We start from the raw sequence: 19284 nt of genomic DNA, 5'->3' as shown, positions 1-19284 counted from the left end.
ACACATTGAACTTTTTGAGGGCTATTTACTGTGTAATTCTATATTTGTGTTTCTAAACCCCATCACCTAATGCAAGCCATGCCCTCTCAACTCTGTTGTCTCTAAAGAGTCAACTGTTTAAAAGGGAGTAACTTGGTTATCCACTTAGGATGCTACATTATTGATGGCTATGGGACACTAGTGGTAAACAACTCAACAGTACCCACACACAATTCAGCTCAGTTCTCTGACTGCTGCATGACCCCAAGAAAGAGAGTCACAAAATTCTTTTCAACTCAGGAACGCACAAGGAAGAGTGGATTAGAGATGACCTGGTCTGTGTAACATTTCACAAAAAACCCAAATCGATTAATTAGAATAGAAGTCAGCTTTATTTTTGACACAATGGACAGCATCCTGTAGGAAAATGCCCCTGTGTCAGCAGACATTTGGAGAAGGACAAAGATTTAAATATTGACCTTTAGTTCCTTTTTTTTTCCCCTCTACTGCTTGGAAGAAAGACGGGGCATAGAACGCTATCCAAAAAAGGAAGCAGTAATGAGAAGTTCTTTTCATGTGGTGAATAGCTATATACATATTAACTACAAGATCCCAGATGGCTGAACTGTGAGCAGAGTCACAAGTGACCAAAACATTACGAGATCATAAACCGTATATGAAGGTTTGAAAGGGATTTGAAAAGAGCATCTGTCCTCTGGGTTTTAATTTCAAGGACCCTTGGGATGTAGCATGGATATGGCTAAAGCTTGAGAAAGAACTAAGATTGAAGTAAAAAAAAAAAAAAAAAAAAAAGTGGTTAATAAAATGTTGGTTAGGCTCTGGATCATGGGTCTGAACTGAGCAAAAAAAAAAAAAAGAAGAAGGAGGAGCCGTTGGCAGTGGCAAGCCTATGTGGACTGTGCAAATCATCCACATTGATATGGTTGGCACCGCTCCCTAACATGTTACATCAAATATTCACTGTCTTTTTACTGCTGTGGATTATTTTTTTTTACAATGAGGAAACATCTATTTCATTATATAATGGTTATGTTTGAGGCACTGGTTTTCATACTTACAGAAGGATCAGACTGGAATAAATATGGCCTTTCCTCATCCCAACCAGCAATTAACAATGATACACCAAAGGGACGAACACCACTGTGGAAAGAAAACATATCATAAATGCATTCAAATGAGCTAACCCATTAAGTATCTATAAAGGGACAAACAGCACACGTCCAGGAATAAAGTCCAACTGCCCCTAAAGTGAGCAGTCTGGAACCTGCGAGGGTTCAACTCCATTTAAAATATGAGGACAATTAAAGAACCTTGCATTCTTTTAAAACACTACACCGAAGACAATTAATTATGCATTAATTTATTACTTGCTGTAAAGAAGAGCTCATTGTAGAAATGCACTTCCACAAGATTAAAAGCTGCAATAACAGCAGGCATTTAATATAGTTTTTGTTGTTTAGTTTCAGAGCCACCCTCGATCAAATCTAACTAGACCCAACAATTCTCTACATAGGACACGATGAATGGTACAGCCTTCTTTGGGGTCAAAGAAGAAAGGGTGTAGCATATGGGTTTACTTTAACCACATTTTAAGTAGATTATGCTTCTGAGCAGTGACCTTTGGATGATTCCTGCTGCAGCATCTTGTCCTTTTTTGTTCTATTGCTCACAAACAGAAGTGTTTGCACTATCAGTTTTTCCTATAAGCAATATGCTTTCAGAAAAACGGAAAAAAAAGTGTGTTTTTAATAAGTGGGCAAATAGCAACTACATCCCATCACATCTCAAGGTGAGGTGTTCATTGGTTTGATTATTTTAACACACTGCATACTACTATCATCACTTACTTTAATGACTGTAATGCAGGTTCCAGCACTTGAGGATCTAATGCCACACACCTGGTAAGCTTGCAGGTTAATGTATGCTGACAGCTAGTCTTTAAAAGTTTCAGTAAAGAAAAGAAAAAAAACATATGCCTTACCCTTGGGTTTACTGTTTATAATGGTATGTGTGTACACTTTCTGGCTGTTTCAGTTTTCCTAAAATAAGTTGCGTTTTGTATAGAAGTATATGTTAACAAGTCTATCTTCTCAAAGGGACTAAGAGCAGACATGTAGGAAGTTGGCTCTGTATGTGCTATTTCAAAGTAAGGAATAGCATGCACAGAGTCCAAGGGTTCCCCTTAGAGGTAAGATAGTGGCAAAAAGAGATAATACTAATGCTCTATTTTGTGGTAGTGCAGTCGAGCAGTAGGCTTATCCAAGGAGTAGTGTTAAGCATTTGTTGTACATACACATAGACAATAAATGAGGTACACACACTCAGAGACAAATCCAGCCAATAGGTTTTGTTATAGAAAAATATCTTTTCTTAGTTTATTTTAAGAACCACAGGTTCAAATTTAACATGTAATATCTTGTTTGAAAGGTATTGCAGGTAAGTACATTAGGAACTTTGAATCATTTCAATTGCATGTATACTTTTCAAGTTATTCACAAATAGCTACTTTAAAAGTGGACACTTAGTGCAATTTTCACAGTTCCTGGGGGAGGTAAGTATTTGTTAGTTTTACCAGGTAAGTAAGACACTTACAGGGTTCAGTTCTTGGTCCAAGGTAGCCCACCGTTGGGGGTTCAGAGCAACCCCAAAGTTACCACACCAGCAGCTCAGGGCCGGTCAGGTGCAGAGTTCAAAGTGGTGCCCAAAACGCATAGGCTTCAATGGAGAGAAGGGGGTGCCCCGGTTCCAGTCTGCCAGCAGGTAAGTACCCGCGTCTTCGGAGGGCAGACCAGGGGGGTTTTGTAGGGTACCGGGGGGGACACAAGCCCACACAGAAATTTCACCCTCAGCGGCGCGGGGGCGGACGGGTGCAGTGTTAGAACAAGCGTCGAGTTCGCAATGGAAGTCAATGAGAGATCAAGGGATCTCTTCAGCGCTGCAGGCAGGCAAGGGGGGGCTTCCTCGGGGAAACCTCCACTTGGGCAAGGGAGAGGGACTCCTGGGGGTCACTTCTGCAGTGAAAGTCCGGTCCTTCAGGTCCTGGGGGCTGCGGGTGCAGGGTCTTTTCCAGGCGTCGGGACTTAGGTTTCAGAGAGTCGCGGTCAGGGGAAGCCTCGGGATTCCCTCTGCAGGCGGCGCTGTGGGGGCTCAGGGGGGACAGGTTTTGGTACTCACAGTCGTAGAGTAGTCCGGGGGTCCTCCCTGAGGTGTTGGTTCTCCACCAGCCGAGTCGGGGTCGCCGGGTGCAGTGTTGCAAGTCTCACGCTTCTTGCGGGGAGTTGCAGGGTTCTTTAAAGCTGCTTCTTGAAACAAAGTTGCAGTCTTTTTGGAGCAGGTCCGCTGTCCTCGGGAGTTTCTTGTCGTCGTCGAAGCAGGGCAGTCCTCAGAGGATTCAGAGGTCACTGGTCCCTTTGGAAGGCGTCGCTGGAGCAGAGTTCTTTGGAAGGCAGGAGACAGGCCGGTGAGTTTCGGGAGCCAAGGCAGTTGTTGTCCTCTGGTCTTCCTCTGCAGGGGTTTTCAGCTGGGCAGTCCTTCTTCTTGTCGTTGCAGGAATCTAATTTTCTAGGGTTCAGGGTAGCCCTTAAATACTAAATTTAAGGGCGTGTTTAGGTCTGGGGGGTTAGTAGCCAATGGCTACTAGCCCTGAGGGTGGGTACACCCTCTTTGTGCCTCCTCCCAAGGGGAGGGGGTCACATCCCTAATCCTATTGGGGGAATCCTCCTTCTACAAGATGGAGGATTTCTAAAAGTCAGAGTCACCTCAGCTCAGGACACCTTAGGGGCTGTCCTGACTGGCCAGTGACTCCTCCTTGTTTTTCTCATTATCTCTCCTGGACTTGCCGCCAAAAGTGGGGGCTGGGTCCAGGAGGCGGGCAACTCCACTAGCTGGAGTGCCCTGGGGCATTGTAACACGGAGCTTGAGCCTTTGAAGCTCACTGCTAGGTGTTACAGTCCCTGCAGGGGGGAGGTGTGAAGCACCTCCACCCAGAGCAGGCTTTGTTTCTGTCCTCAGAGAGCACAAAGGCTCTCACCGCATGAGGTCAGACACTCGTCTCTCAGCAGCAGGCTGGCACAGACCAGTCAGTCCTGCACTGAACAATTGGGTAAAATACAGGGGGTATCTCTAAGATGCCCTCTGTGTGCATTTTTTAATAAATCCAACACTGGCATCAGTGTGGGTTTATTATTCTGAGAAGTTTGATACTAAACTTCCCAGTATTCAGTGTAGCCATTATGGAGCTGTGGAGTTCGTTTTTGACAGACTCCCAGCCCATATACTCTTATGGCTACCCTGCACTTACAATGTCTAAGGTTTTGCTTAGACACTGTAGGGGCATAGTGCTCATGCACATATGCCCTCACCTGTGGTATAGTGCACCCTGCCTTAGGGCTGTAAGGCCTACTAGAGGGGTGACTTACCTATGCCACAGGCAGTGGGAGGTTGGCATGGCACCCTGAGGGGAGTGCCATGTCGACTTAGTCATTTTCTCCCCATCAGCACACACAAGCTGGCAAGCAGTGTGTCTGTGCTGAGTGAGGGGTCCCTAGGGTGGCATAAGACATGCTGCAGCCCTTAGAGACCTTCCCTGGCATCAGGGCCCTTGGTACCAGGGGTACCAGTTACAAGGGACTTACCTAGGTGCCAGGGTTGTGCCAATTGTGGAAACAATGGTACATTTTAGGTGAAAGAACACTGGTGCTGGGGCCTGGTTAGCAGGGTCCCAGCACACTTCTCAGTCAAGTCAGCATCAGTATCAGGCAAAAAGTGGGGGGTAACTGCAACAGGGAGCCATTTCTTTACAAGACAGTACTAGAAATATAACAGTCTTCAATGCCTTTGCAGATGACATTCTGCTCAATCACTGAGGATAACTGATGCCGGTGTCTTACAGGTCAGAGGTCATCAAACTGAGGCCTATGTGAAAGCCAACTGTATACTAAACAAGAACAGACAAACCTGATAGATTTGGCCCCAAGTAAGTCAGCAATTTATGTATAATTATCATTTGCACATATATGCACTACGCATCAAAAGCTTAAAAATAAAAAAAAATATATAAACTCCAGTGTCTCTAGGTGGCATGCATGGTCGCAAAAAAAAAAAAAAAAAAAAAAAAAAAGTGAAAGAGCACAAATGTATCCAAATACACGTGCACTGAAGTGGACTACTTTTTTGGGTGCACAAATGAAATCCCTCACAGTGGAAGAGGCCCATGGCTGAGGTGGTGAGAGAAAAAGAGGAAGGGAGTGTGTGAATATAAAAAAAAAAAAAAAAAGAAGGTTAATCCTGTTATAGTTAGAATATATATATATATATTTTTTTTCGATTGAATTAAAACAAACTACACAAACATTAAAAATGCTACAGTTAGGCCTTAAATTGATAATAAACACCACCTTTAATTTACTGTACTTTATTCTTTGTATACATACAAAACAAACTACACAAATTTCAGAAATTCTAAACGTATACCTTATTTTTATAATCTATGCATCATCTACTTAGTCGTGCACCTCCATACAGCTTTGTCACCTCACTCACTACCGAACTATTACTTACACCTTACCTATGCATTCTCTTGCATGTTGCATCACTTATACCATGTGAAATCATAGCATTGATAAGAACACATACAACACCACAAATCATATGATTTTTTAGCACAAAATGCATACAACAGTGGCATGTAGTGTGGAATGACGCACAGTGGAACAACTTACAGTAGAGTGGTGTAGAGTGCAGTGGAGTCAGATGGAGTGGCGTACAGTGGAGTGGTGTGAGGTACAGTGTAGCGGTGTACAGTGGAGTAGCAGAGAGTGGCGTACACTGGAGTGAGGCACAATAAAGGCGTACAGTGGAATAATGTAGATTGGAGTGGCGTACAGTGGAGAGGACTGGAGTGGCATAGAGTGGAACAGGGTAGACTGTAGTGGAATACATTGTACTAGTGTAATAGTGCAACATAGAGTGGCGTACAGTGTTGTGGAGTTCCGTAGAGCAGAGAGCTGCACAGATCAGACTGTCAAAGAATGGCGTGGCATAGATTGTAACAACATACAGGGAGTGGGGTAGAATGGTTTAGTGTAGAGTGGAGTGGCAGAGAGCGGAGTGTTGCACTTGAAACAAATGTAGTGTGAAAGTGGGTGAACATATGTAGATGTATCGATGCAAGAATATACATTATGAAGTGTAAATGGTAATTTAATGTAGCTGTAAATAGTGGAAGTGTTGTTAAAGTTATAAGTGCTAAAAAAAAATATATATATCTATCTATCTATTCTACCACTGTACACTGCTGTACCTGCTGATGAGAAGGCAGTAAGCGATTGGCTAATGGATGTCTACAAAATATAAAAGGCAGCCATGTCGTTTTTAGCAGACTTTTGCTACATTACGGACTAGGGCCATAGATAGAGGAGAGTAGTAGGATTTATTGCTGTTCCCTACCTATTACTACTTTATTAATTTTAGAATATTAAGTGTTAATAGGTAGAGAAACGTATTTATATTTTTATATATAGTTTTACAGCAATTTAGGAAGGACTGGATTTTTTTGTTTTTTAAATAATGCTTTTAAAGTAGTGAGGTAGTTTTCTTTAGGTAGTACAATGGCACTCCGTAAACTTTAAAAAAAAAAAAAAACTTTTTTAAAAGAACTAAATACGTAAAAAAGATTGAAAATATACTAATACGCTAAAGTTGTAAAACACAGTGTAGTGCACGGTATTTCAAAATTTGTAACATTTATTTTTAATTATCAGAGTACTTCCTAGGAAGTACCACAGGACATGGTACATTTCAAAAGAATATGTATAAAAACTTATAATTTTCCCTACCTATTATCATTTTAATAAAGTGCCAACAGTTAGGAAAAAAAATATAAAACCAAATACTCATCTACATCTAAGGATATAAAGCGGAACGCAGCAAAAGTGTACTTAAAACAACATGGCTGCAGTTAACTTTTGTAAAGGCACTACATATTGCTATGTCATCAATATGTACTATGGTACTTCTCTGAAATTTCACAAAACTACTGCGACTTAACGAAAAAACAAAGACTTGCTGCAATGCACTACCCTAAGGGATTATCTACACACCATGATCTACATTCCTGCCAAATTTCCTTAAAATCCGTTCAGCCGTTTTTGCGCTATGAGCAAGTACAGGTCTATTGAAAATGCATTGGTGCCAAAACACATTTTGGGATTCCCCTTTTTACTTTGCAGCCTCTTGATGAACCTCTGTCAATGTAGAAAAAGGAATGCGTCTGCCAAGTTTTGTGGAGATTTGTCAAATGGGCGCAAAGTTATTAGCAACCAAAAATCTGAGGAATTCCTGTATGAAGGAATCCCAACTATAACTACAAATTGGCTACTGCCAGTGAGTGAGTGTAAGTGTAGTAAAATCAAAAAGTCATAACTAACAACAGATCAAAAAAGTTGCAGCACGGTGTAGGAAGTTGGCTCTGTATGCACTATTTCAAAGTAAGGAATAGTATGCACAGGGTCCAAGGGTTCCCCTTAGAGGTAAGATAGTGGCAAAAAGAGATAATACTAATGCTCTATTTTGTGGTAGTGTGGTCGAGCAGTAGGCTTATCAAAGGAGTAGTGTTAAGCATTTGTTGTACATACACACAGGCAATAAATGAGGAACACACACTCCGAGACAAATCCAGCCAATAGGTTTTGTTATAGAAAAATATCTTTTCTTAGTTCATTTTAAGAACCACAGGTTCAAATTCTACATGTAATATCTCATTTGAAAGGTATTGCAGGTAAGTACTTCAGGAACTTTAAATCATTACATTAGCATGTATACTTTTTACATAAAACACAATAAGCTGTTTTAAAAGTGGACACAGTGCAATTTTCACAGTTCCTGGGGGAGATAAGTTTTGTAAGTTTTGTCAGGTAAGTAAATCACTTACAAGTCTCGGGTTTGGGTCCAAGGTAGCCCACCGTTGGGGGTTCAGAGCAACCCCAAAGTTACCACACCAGCAGCTCAGGGCCGGTCAGGTGCAGAGGTCAAAGAGGTGCCCAAAACGCATAGGCTGCAATGGAGAGAAGGGGGTGCCCCGGTTCCGGTCTGCCAGCAGGTAAATACCCGCGTCTTCGGAGGGCAGACCAGGGGGGTTTTGTAGGGCACCGGGGGACACACAAGTCAGCACAAAAAGTACACCCTCAGCAGCGCGGGGGCGGCCGGGTGCAGTGTGCAAACACGCGTCGGGTTTTCAATGTTGTTCAATGAGAGATCAAGGGATCTCTTCAGCGTCGCAGGCAGGCAAGGGGGGGGGGCTCCTCGGGGTAGCCGCCACCTGGGCAAGGGAGAGGGCCTCCTGGGGGTCACTTCTGCACAGAAGTTCCGTTCCTTCAGGTGCTGGGGGCTGCGGGTGCAGGGTCTTTTCCAGCCGTCGGGACTTTAGGTTCAGGCAGTCGCGGTCAGGGGGAGCCTCGGGATTCCCTCTGCAGGCGTCGCTGTGGGGGCTCAGGGGGGACAACTTTGGTTACTCACGGTCTCGGAGTCGCCGGAGGGTCCTCCCTGAGGTGTTGGTTCTCCACCAGTCGAGTCGGGGTCGCAGGGTGCAGTGTTGCAAGTCTCACGCTTCTTGCGGGGAGTTGCAGGGGTCTTTAAGTCTGCTCCTTGAAACAAAGTTGCAGTTCTTTTGGAGCAGTGCCGCTGTCCTCTGGAGTTTCTTGTCTTTCTCGAAGTCGGGCAGTCCTCAGAGGATTCAGAGGTCGCTGGTCCCTTGGAAAGCGTCGCTGGAGCAGGGTTCTTTGGAAGGCAGGAGACAGGCCGGTAGGACTGGGGCCAAAGCAGTTGGTGTCTTCTGTTCTTCCTCTGCAGGGGTTTTTCAGCTCGACAGTCTTCTTCTTCTTGTAGTTTCAGGAATCTAAATTCTTAGGTTCAGGGAAGCCCTTAAATACTAAATTTAAGGGCGTGTTTAGGTCTGGGGGGTTAGTAGCCAATGGCTACTAGCCCTGAGGGTGGGTACACCCTCTTTGTGCCTCCTCCCAAGGGGAGGGGGTCACATCCCTAATCCTATTGGGGAATCCTCCATCTGCAAGATGGAGGATTTCTAAAAGTTAGAGTCACTTCAGCTCAGGACACCTTAGGGGCTGTCCTGACTGGCCAGTGACTCCTCCTTGTTATTCTCATTATTTCCTCCGGCCTTGCAGCCAAAAGTGGGGGCCGTGGCCGGAGGGGGCGGGCAACTCCACTAGCTGGAGTGTCCTGCGGTGCTGGCACAAAGGGGTGAGCCTTTGAGGCTCACCGCCAGGTGTGACAGCTCCTGCCTGGGGGAGGTGTTAGCATCTCCACCCAGTGCAGGCTTTGTTACTGGCCTCAGAGTGACAAAGGCACTCTCCCCATGGGGCCAGCAACATGTCTCGGTGTTGGCAGGCTGCTGGAACTAGTCAGCCAACACAGATAGTCGGTTAAGTTTCAGGGGGCACCTCTAAGGTGCCCTCTGTGGTGCATTTTACAATAAAATGTACACTGGCATCAGTGTGCATTTATTGTGCTGAGAAGTTTGATACCAAACTTCCCAGTTTTCAGTGTAGCCATTATGGTGCTGTGGAGTCCGTGTTTGACAGACTCCCAGACCATATACTCTTATGGCTACCCTGCACTTACAATGTCTAAGGTTTGGCTTAGACACAGTACTCATGTACTGGTGCCCTCACCTATGGTATAGTGCACCCTGCCTTAGGGCTGTAAGGCCTACTAGAGGGCTGACTTATCTATACTGCATAGGCAGTGTGAGGTTGGCATGGCACCCTGAGGGGAGTGCCATGTCGACTTACTCGTTTTGTTCTCACCAGCACATACAAGCTGGTAAGCAGTGTGTCTGTGCTGAGTGAGGGGTCCCCAGGGTGGCATAAGATATGCTGCAGCCCTTAGAGACCTTCCCTGGCATCAGGGCCCTTGGTACCAGGGGTACCAGTTACAAGGGACTTACCTGGATGCCAGGGTGTGCCAATTGTGGAATCAAAAGTACAGGTTAGGGAAAGAACACTGGTGCTGGGGCCTGGTTAGCAGGCCTCAGCACACTTTCAATTCAAAACATAGCATCAGCAAAGGCAAAAAGTCAGGGGGTAACCATGCCAAGGAGGCATTTCCTTACACACGGTTTATCTAAAATAGTGTTTTCCAATCTGTGGATCAAACATGATTTTTAGTGGGTTGTGAAAGTTTAACCAATAAAAATGCCTTTAAATTCTGCATTTATCTTTTCACATTTGCTGCACATCAAAGACGGAGGTCAAATGTCAGGCTATATACTCTGACAAAATGCTGCTTATTTTTTCACATTAGGATTGGTGTGTACAAACTCCTCTCACTTTGCAGTCAGAAAAAAACAAAATGTCCAAATCTTGCTGGTGTAAGTTAAAGGAAAGGCTGTAAAATGCCTTATTTTTTTTAACAACAAAACCCTATGTAATTGCAGTACTTGTAATACTGATGTGTGATGGAAACAAAGATTTTAATAGGATCAAAACAAATCAAGGCACTTCACGATGCACAAACGACAAATATTCACTGAAACCCAATTTCCACGCATTATCACTTGTGTGTAATGAAATTTTAATAAAACTGTATGATCGCAAACTTAGTGACTATGAAAAAATGTGATGCCTGTAAATGACAGTGCAGTACATGCTACACAATGCTTTAGTTGCATATAAAACAAATTCTGCAGTATATCCATCAAAGCTAGGAGGATCACTTTAGTTTGTCGTTCTAAACATTGGGTCGTGGTTCTAAAAAGTTAGAGAAGCACTGATCTGAAAGGGAAATCAAAAATTGCTGACGCAATACGATACAACTTAATTAAGAATGTTTGTGGTCGATCATAATGGAAATTGGGGTACATATTTTAAGCATGCTAAGTCTATTCACTAACAAGTGATAAACTGTACGCAGCTTGAAACTTCATAAATTTGGTGTTATGGGAGGACTCATTCTGAGAAGTCCCTAGTTTAAACAAAAGTGCGATAAGAAACTTCCAAATACAACTCAAAAAGCAGGAAATAACTTTAGGTAGTCTGACTAGAAGAAATGTACTTATCATTCTATGTGTACGTCGTGAAGCCAGCCCATTAATAAATTAATGAGATGCTACATTTTCTCACCTATGTTGTACAGTGGGCCTGTCACATAGACCGCCACCTCAAATATTTGATTCACTGTGCAAAATCCATTCATCTTACATAACTGGATCCACAAGTACAGATTTTAAAACCATCATGTTCAAGTAGAACAATTCACAGCAAAGTACCATAAAATATTCTTAATGCCATTCTTTTGGGTGGCACTCATGCCTATGAAATGTTTTACTGTACAGTGAAAAGATGTATTTATAGCTTCTACTAACCACAGTAAGGAAGCGGTTTCTGCCACTTCAGCCTGCCGACTATGCACTGCTCATTATACATAATGTAACCCACTTTTTTCATTACATTTAGCTCCTACCATGACAACTATTCTTTCTTTTAAGAGGAATTAATAATTTATCAGAGCAAATGCAGCCACTAACTACTTGAGTGCGGTGGACGACAAGTTAGTCATCCACCACACTAACATCAAAGTATGTGGATGCCAATAGGTTGTTGATGTATTTGATTTGCTGTCACCAGAATCACGCACATCAATCTGACGTCAAAACAAAGCAAAAGAGAAAGAAGACCATGCTAATACTGCGGTCAGCTATCACTTTAATCATTGCTGGGAGCTTAACTCTACTCCTCTACCACTCCAGCCCCATGTGCACCGATGAACAAGGAAGAGGCAGTGTTGGGAAATAGGGGAATGTCCCCTTGAAAGTGCTTTCTCACCAGGAAATATTTAGAAATGGGTCAGTGCCCCCTCCACTCCATCCCCCAGGCATAAGTCTTTCTGCCCCTCCGTGCGTTGCCCTGAACCTGCCAGCCTGTGGGGACAGGTTTATAAAGTCCACAGGATCACAAGTAAATATTTGTAATTTATTGTTGAGGGAGTGGAGTGTCCTGTGTGTGAATCAGTGCAGATTACAGAAGTTTCCAGCACAGTAATATGAGGTAGATATGTGATTTTATCCTAGGTTTGAGGACACCCAGGACCTCTGAGAAAAAACATGTTATGGTATCCAGACAAGGGAAACTACCACTGATTGTCCTGGGTGCCTAGATTTTAAAAATGACATGGTTTAGCAGATTTGCTGGGTGGTGGCTGAGCCCGGGCCCAAATACCACAGCTAACCCCAGAGTCAACAGTAATATCGGTGCCTGGATGTTGCCTTTTGCGGCCTGCTCTGTAGCAGACTCTAGACCCAGCAACCCAAGTGGGGTAGCGTTTTTAATCAAGACAAGTGTTGGAATACTGGGTAGTAGAAATGTTGTGGTTCCCTGCAGATTCTCAAAGTTTCCATTACAGACATTTGGGGAAAATGTATGATTTTAGGCAAAGTTTGAGGTTGGAAAGGTACTGTGGGTAAGAAAATTATGGTGGGTAAGAAAATTATGGTGGGTAAAAATACCTAGTATAGCCAATGATGAATGTGCAACTGATAAATGTGGCATAAACATCAAGTGTGTTTTGGGTGCTCTAGAGCAAGGTGTATAAAATCCTATGTTTCTATGTGCATGTAAAATTGTAATAAAACGTTACAATAGGTACACAAAAACTATTTTCCATCAGGCAGCACTATAGACACTTATAGGCAATGGACTGTAAAGTACAGCTTAAATTACTAAGTTCACTTATTGGATAGCTTTACAATTCATAAAAAAAACAAGTACGCTTATTTAGGCAAAACCATACAAAATACGTATGAAATACCTTACCCCGACTGTGTGTATTCTTGCATTACAGAAGCAACTCTTTGTACCAGCTGCGCTGTTGGAATTGGTTCCTGGTAAACCAAGAAATATTGTTGAGCCAACTTCCGAGCCCTCCGTACCAGTACCCTGTCGACAGAAAACAACTTTTAATACAGGCATCTCAAAGAATGGGTGTTATATCATGTAGGCTCATCAATCAAACGAAAACATTTATGCTTTGCGTACCGAATTTACAAGACACAAATACAATTATTTTCTCCACAAGCCAGAGAAATTTGGTAAATATTTTTTTGCAACATTAACCAGATGTCACTATATAGTAGTAGGTAATTTGTTTCTTTCAATGTGGCTTCCAAGCTGGTATTCTGATGGTTCCTAGCTTTCTGACAGTAGAGCCAGCTAAGACTTTGCTGTCAGAAATTATAGTGTTTACACATCAATGAATAAAAGTCTGGGGAGTTGTGCATTCAGTGAGGGGGGCTGGGGGTGGGGGAGGAGGTTGGGGCGAGTGCACAAATCTCAAGATTTTAATACATGAACATGGTATATTAAAGTGGCATTTTATTTTGCTTATTTCTCATCTAATAATTATCAGGGGAAGATCAAATTTTCACAGTTTATTTATATTTTGTTTGGAAGTGGTTTGGTAAGTCTGGTTATGTTTGACTACATACAGCGAAATCCTAGTTGAGGAGTTAAACAACAGAATAACAGTAGAGCCACATCTTTATTTTTATTACCCTATTGGTATCCAACCGGTCCTGGTCATGATGTAAGATAGATGGTGTATTTGAAGTCTAGAGTATGAGGTTTGACAGTGCATATGATTTATGAATTGCACTTTTTTTTTCATTTTGTGATCATCCTCAAGGTTATTATGCAATTTCAACTTTGTGATTTTGAATGTTCTTAGATCATGTTACGGGTTAACTTTACTCTAACATCTGTGATGACGTATATTGTTTATCACTCACTCAAGATCTACTGTACCAACACCAAAGAAGCGATTGGTATCCCATGAAGATTTGGCATTGAGGTTGAAGGATGGTGAAGATGTGGGGTACAGCATGGGGTTCAAACTGAGTCCTTGGGGTTTCCTAGATAGGTATTTTTCTTTTGTAAGGAGAATCTTTTATAGTCTATTGCTTATTTTTCACAATTGTGTAATTAGACTTAGGACTATTTTCATGAACCATTACTTGTTATGGATAATGTTTTTGATATTGTGGTAACTAAATTCTTTCATTAGGATGCGCACACCTCACCCGGCTGGAGCACATGGGAAATCTGAATGAGGTGTACATAGGCATTTCTGACTAACGTTCTGTTAAATACTATGCAGTCGTAACTGGACCTTTTCTCCTATTGAGATGTGGATATCAGGTATGAGTTAAAACTGGGTTAGTCATTGTTGGGTAACACTTGTATTTACCAGAACAGGTGCGTTGGAGAACTTTTTTCTTTTAGATATTGTTTTTAGATCCCCTTATCACAAGGTGAATGGATGGATCATGGATTTGTGAATCATAATTAGGGCTCCTGGTTTTATGGTATTTATTTTTTAAGTATATCCTTCTGTATTTAGACATTTATTTTTTGGCCATCTTATTTGTATTTATCCATAATTATTTTGTGTTTTGAGAAAAAAACGGAGTCGTAAAATGATATTTTTACACATATACTTACTCGACAGGCATTCACTCATACTTTTATGCCTTTGACGTTTTAGCAAATTTAAACATCCAAATATAGCAAAATACTAATATTAGCATTATATACAAATATATGCCTCTATTGAAGGAAAGCTCATCCTCCTCTTTTCTATTTTTTTACTTTTCATGCTTGTACCTGCTGAGCTGTTGGCCTTGAATTCATAAAGAAAAGCATGGGGAATTGCTCACAAGTCAAAATGTTCTGTACTTTTCCACTTTTAAAAATAAATACAGATAAAAACACTTTGTTTTCTGTCTGTATCTATCTGTAAAAATCAGTAAAAGCGGAAAACTGGGAGCCTTAATCATAATTTGATCATGGAGGATATTACGTGATTTACATTTACATATATGTGCTGATTCTAAGCAAGGTTCTGGCTACGTAGGACTCCTGGTTGTATGGTATTTTTTTGTAATTCTGTCCGTATTTATCCATATTTATTTTTTGGCTACATTATTGGTATTTATCTATATTTATTTTGTGTTTAGAGAACACAAGCAGTCATAAAATGGTATATTTCCACATTTAACCGATAAACATTAACTTATGCAATGATGCCTGTTGCGTTTAAGCAAATTAAGTAGCCAAATATAACAATAAATAAAAACAATAAACAAAAATACTCACAGGTGAATATTACCATTACATAAAAGTATATGCTAACATATACCAGTATATGAGGAAATCTCATGCTGTTTTTTTTTTTTTTTTTTTTTTATAACTCTCCATACTGTTCATTTGCTCAGCTCTGGCCTGAAATTCATGAAGAATAGTAAGGAAAGTCACTCACAAGAAACACAATTTTCTGTATTTTTCCACTCTTAAAAATAAATACTGACATTTTCTTTCTGAATTTTGGGTAAAAATCAGTAAAAACTGAAAACTGGGAGCCTTAGTTATTGATTAGTGTTTATAATGTGATAGCATTATAACTAATTATGATTTTCAACTAGAGATTTTTCTCTATCGCAAGAGGTATTGGAAGGGCCCTTTCTCATTCATGCGTTTACAAATGTTGGGATATGAGGGAACATAGTGCAGATTCATTAACTCAATTATCAATCTTTCATGGAACCATGATTCATGCTAGATTAAGTACATACAACAGTAGGATTAATGACCTTTGACTATCAAATGTAAGGGATCAACTATTAATGGATTGTGAAACAAATCCCAATATAAGGTGTAATAATTTTTTTATGCAATGTTCGCTACATATGTAAAATTAGATTGTACAACACAAATATCCATGTGAAAAAAAGCGTGTCGCAAACAGAGTGGATACATGCATCATTAGGACCAATCATGTATTTGTTTTTTCATGTTTCTCCTGTTCCTATTTTTTTTTTTTTTTGTGAGTTTTGATTTTTTGACCCCCTGAAGGGAGTGAGTCGTGAAACACGTGTCAGCTGTTTTTGTTATCTTTTTGCTCTCATCCGTCATTTGGCTTGTTTATTCGCCTTGATGCTGACGGTGGAACAGACTCCATACATTAATCATCAATGGAATATATATATATATATATATATGGAAAATGTCACTTACCCAGTGTACATCTGTTCGTGGCATTAGTCGCTGCAGATTCACATGCTGTGCATAGTCCGCCGTCTGGTGTTGGGCTCGGAGTGTTACAAGTTGTTTTTCTTCGAAGAAGTCTTTTCGAGTCACAAGACCGAGGGACTCCTCCCACTTCGGTTCCATTGCGCATGGGCGTCGACTCCATCTTAGATTGTTTTCCCCGCAGAGGGTGAGGTAGGAGTTGTGTATGCTAGTAATAGTGCCCATGCAATGGAATGAATACGTATGTACCAAATGAAGGTTAAAGTAATATATTTACAAATGTTGAAGATATACTTCCAAACGGCTACAGACTCCCGGGGAGGCGGGTGGGCGCATGTGAATCTGCAGCGACTAATGCCACGAACAGATGTACACTGGGTAAGTGACATTTTCCGTTCGGTGGCATGTGTAGCTGCAGATACACATGCTGTGCATAGACTAGTAAGCAGTTATCTCCCCAAAAGCGGTGGTTCAGCCTGTAGGAGTGGAAGTAGTTTGAAATAAAGTTCTTAGTACGGCTTGTCCTACTGTGGCTTGTTGTGCAGATAACACATCTACACAGTAGTGTTTAGTAAATGTAGGAGGCTTAGACCATGTTGCTGCCTTACATATTTCGTTCATTGGAATATTTCCTAGAAAGGCCATAGTAGCACCTTTCTTTCTGGTTGAGTGTGCCTTTGGTGTAATAGGCAGCTCTCTCTTTGCTTTAAGATAGCAGGTTTGGATGCACCTAACTATCCATCTGGCAATACCTTGTTTTGAAATTGGATTTCCTGTATGAGGTTTTTGAAAGGCAATAAATAGTTGTTTTGTCTTTCTAATTACTTTTGTTCTGTCAATGTAGTACATTAGTGCTCTTTTGATGTCTAATGTATGTAGTGCTCTTTCAGCTATTGAATCTGGCTGTGGGAAGAACACTGGTAATTCTACTGTTTGATTTAAGTGGAACAGTGAGATAACCTTTGGTAAGAATTTTGGATTTGTTCTTAGAACTACTTTATTCTTGTGTATTTGAATAAATGGTTCTTGTATGGTAAACGCCTGTATTTCACTTACTCTTCTTAGAGATGTGATGGCAATGAGAAATGCAACTTTCCACGTTAAGTATTGCATTTCACAAGAATGCATGGGTTCGAAAGGTGGACCCATGAGCCTTGTTAAGACAATGTTGAGGTTCCATGAAGGAACAGGTGGTGTTCTTGGTGGTATAATTCTCTTTAGGCCTTCCATAAACGCTTTAATGACAGGTATTCTAAACAGGGAAGTTGAATGAGTAATCTGCAGGTAAGCAGATATTGCGGCGAGATGTATCTTTATGGAAGAGAAAGCTAGATTGGATTTTTGCAAATGTAGTAAATATCCTACTACATCTTTTGGAGACGCATGCAATGGATGAATTTGCTCATTATGGCAGTAATAAACAAATCTTTTCCATTTACTTGCATAGCAGTGTCTAGTGGAAGGTTTTCTAGCTTGTTTTATGACCTCCATACACTCTTGTGTGAGGTCTAAGTGTCCAAATTCTAGGATTTCAGGAGCCAAATTGCTAGATTCAGCAATGCTGGGTTTGGATGCCTGATCTGTTGTTTGTGTTGTGTTAACAGATCTGGTCTGTTGGGTAGTTTGACATGAGGTACTACTGACAGGTCTAGTAGTGTTGTATACCAAGGCTGTCTTGCCCATGTTGGTGCTATTAGTATGAGTTTGAGTTTGTTTTGACTCAATCTGTTTACTAGATATGGAAGGAGTGGGAGAGGGGGAAAAGCGTACGCAAATATCCCTGACCAATTCATCCATAGAGCATTGCATTGGGAGTACCTGTGTGGGTACCTGGATGCGAAGTTTTGGCATTTTGCGTTTTCTTTTGTTGCAAATAGATCTATTTGAGGTGTTCCCCAAATTTGAAAGTAAGTGTTCAGTATTTGGGGGTGAATTTCCCATTCGTGGATTTGTTGGTGATCCCGAGAGAGATTGTCTGCTAGTTGGTTCTGGATCCCTGGAATAAATTGTGCTATTAGGCGAATATGGTTGTGAATTGCCCAATGCCATATTTTTTGTGTTAGGAGACACAACTGTGTCGAGTGTGTCCCCCCCTGTTTGTTTAAATAATACATTGTCGTCATGTTGTCTGTTTTGACAAGAATGTATTTGTGGGTTATCATGGGTTGGAATGCTTTCAAAGCTAGAAATACTGCTAACAGTTCTAAGTGATTTATGTGAAACTTTCTTTGATGTATGTCCCATTGTCCTTGGATGCTGTGCTGATTGAGGTGTGCTCCCCACCCTGTCATGGAAGCATCCGTTGTTATAACGTATGTTGGCACTGGGTCTTGGAAAGGCCGCCCTTTGTTTAAATTTGTACTGTTCCACCATAGAAGCGAGATGTATGTTTGGCGGTCTACCAACACCAGATCTAGAAGTTGACCCTGTGCCTGTGACCACTGTGATGCTAGGCACTGTTGTAAGGGCCGCATGTGCAATCTTGCGTTTGGGACAATGGCTATGCATGAAGACATCATGCCTAGTAGTTTCAGTATTATTTTGACTTGTACTTTTTGTTTTGGATACAAGGTTTGTATTACATTGTGAAATGTTTGTACTCTTTGTGGACTTGGAGTAGCAATCCCTTTTGCTGTGTTGATTGTTGCTCCTAAGTATTGCTGTGTTTGACACGGCTGCAGGTGTGACTTTGCGTAGTTGATTGAGAAACCTAGGTTGTGTAGGGTTTCTATGACATATTTTTTGTGTGTTGTGAACACAGTTTTAGCGTATTGGTTTTGATTAACCAATCGTCTAGGTATGGGAACACATGTATTTGCTGCCTTCTGATATGTGCAGCTACTACTGCCAGGCATTTTGTAAAGACTCTTGGCGCAGTTGTTATTCCGAATGGCAACACTTTGAATTGGTAATGTATTCCTTTGAATACGAACCTTAGGTATTTCCTGTGCGAAGGATGTATCGGTATATGGAAATACGCATCTTTTAGATCTAATGTTGTCATGTAGTCTTGCTGTTTGAGCAGTGGGATTACGTCTTGTAATGTGACCATGTGAAAGTGGTCTGATTTGATGTAGGTGTTTAGTGTTCTGAGATCTAGTATTGGTCTTAGAGTTTTGTCTTTTTTTGGTATTAGAAAGTACAGTGAGTAAACTCCTGTGTTCTTTTGATGACGTGGTACCAGTTCTAT

At 41.3% G+C, this 19284-nt stretch overlaps 1 protein-coding gene across 1 annotated transcript in view; it reads right to left on the bottom strand.

The window, feature by feature from the left end:
• The window catches only part of PSMA2 (proteasome 20S subunit alpha 2), an 81338-nt gene that overhangs the window by 23038 nt on the left and 39016 nt on the right, over positions 1 to 19284 (bottom strand). The window contains exons 4-5 of the mRNA XM_069215989.1: positions 12825 to 12947; positions 1059 to 1140 (exon numbers count right to left, since the gene is read on the bottom strand). Of these exons, the coding sequence (XP_069072090.1) occupies positions 1059 to 1140; positions 12825 to 12947 (205 nt within the window). The remainder of the gene's footprint in view (positions 1 to 1058; positions 1141 to 12824; positions 12948 to 19284) is intronic.

This window comes from Pleurodeles waltl, chromosome 2_1 (genome assembly GCF_031143425.1).
Source record: "Pleurodeles waltl isolate 20211129_DDA chromosome 2_1, aPleWal1.hap1.20221129, whole genome shotgun sequence".
Taxonomy (NCBI): Eukaryota; Metazoa; Chordata; class Amphibia; order Caudata; family Salamandridae; genus Pleurodeles; species Pleurodeles waltl.
Note: the sequence above shows the minus strand (reverse complement) of the source record. Positions and strands in the feature narration are given on the sequence as shown.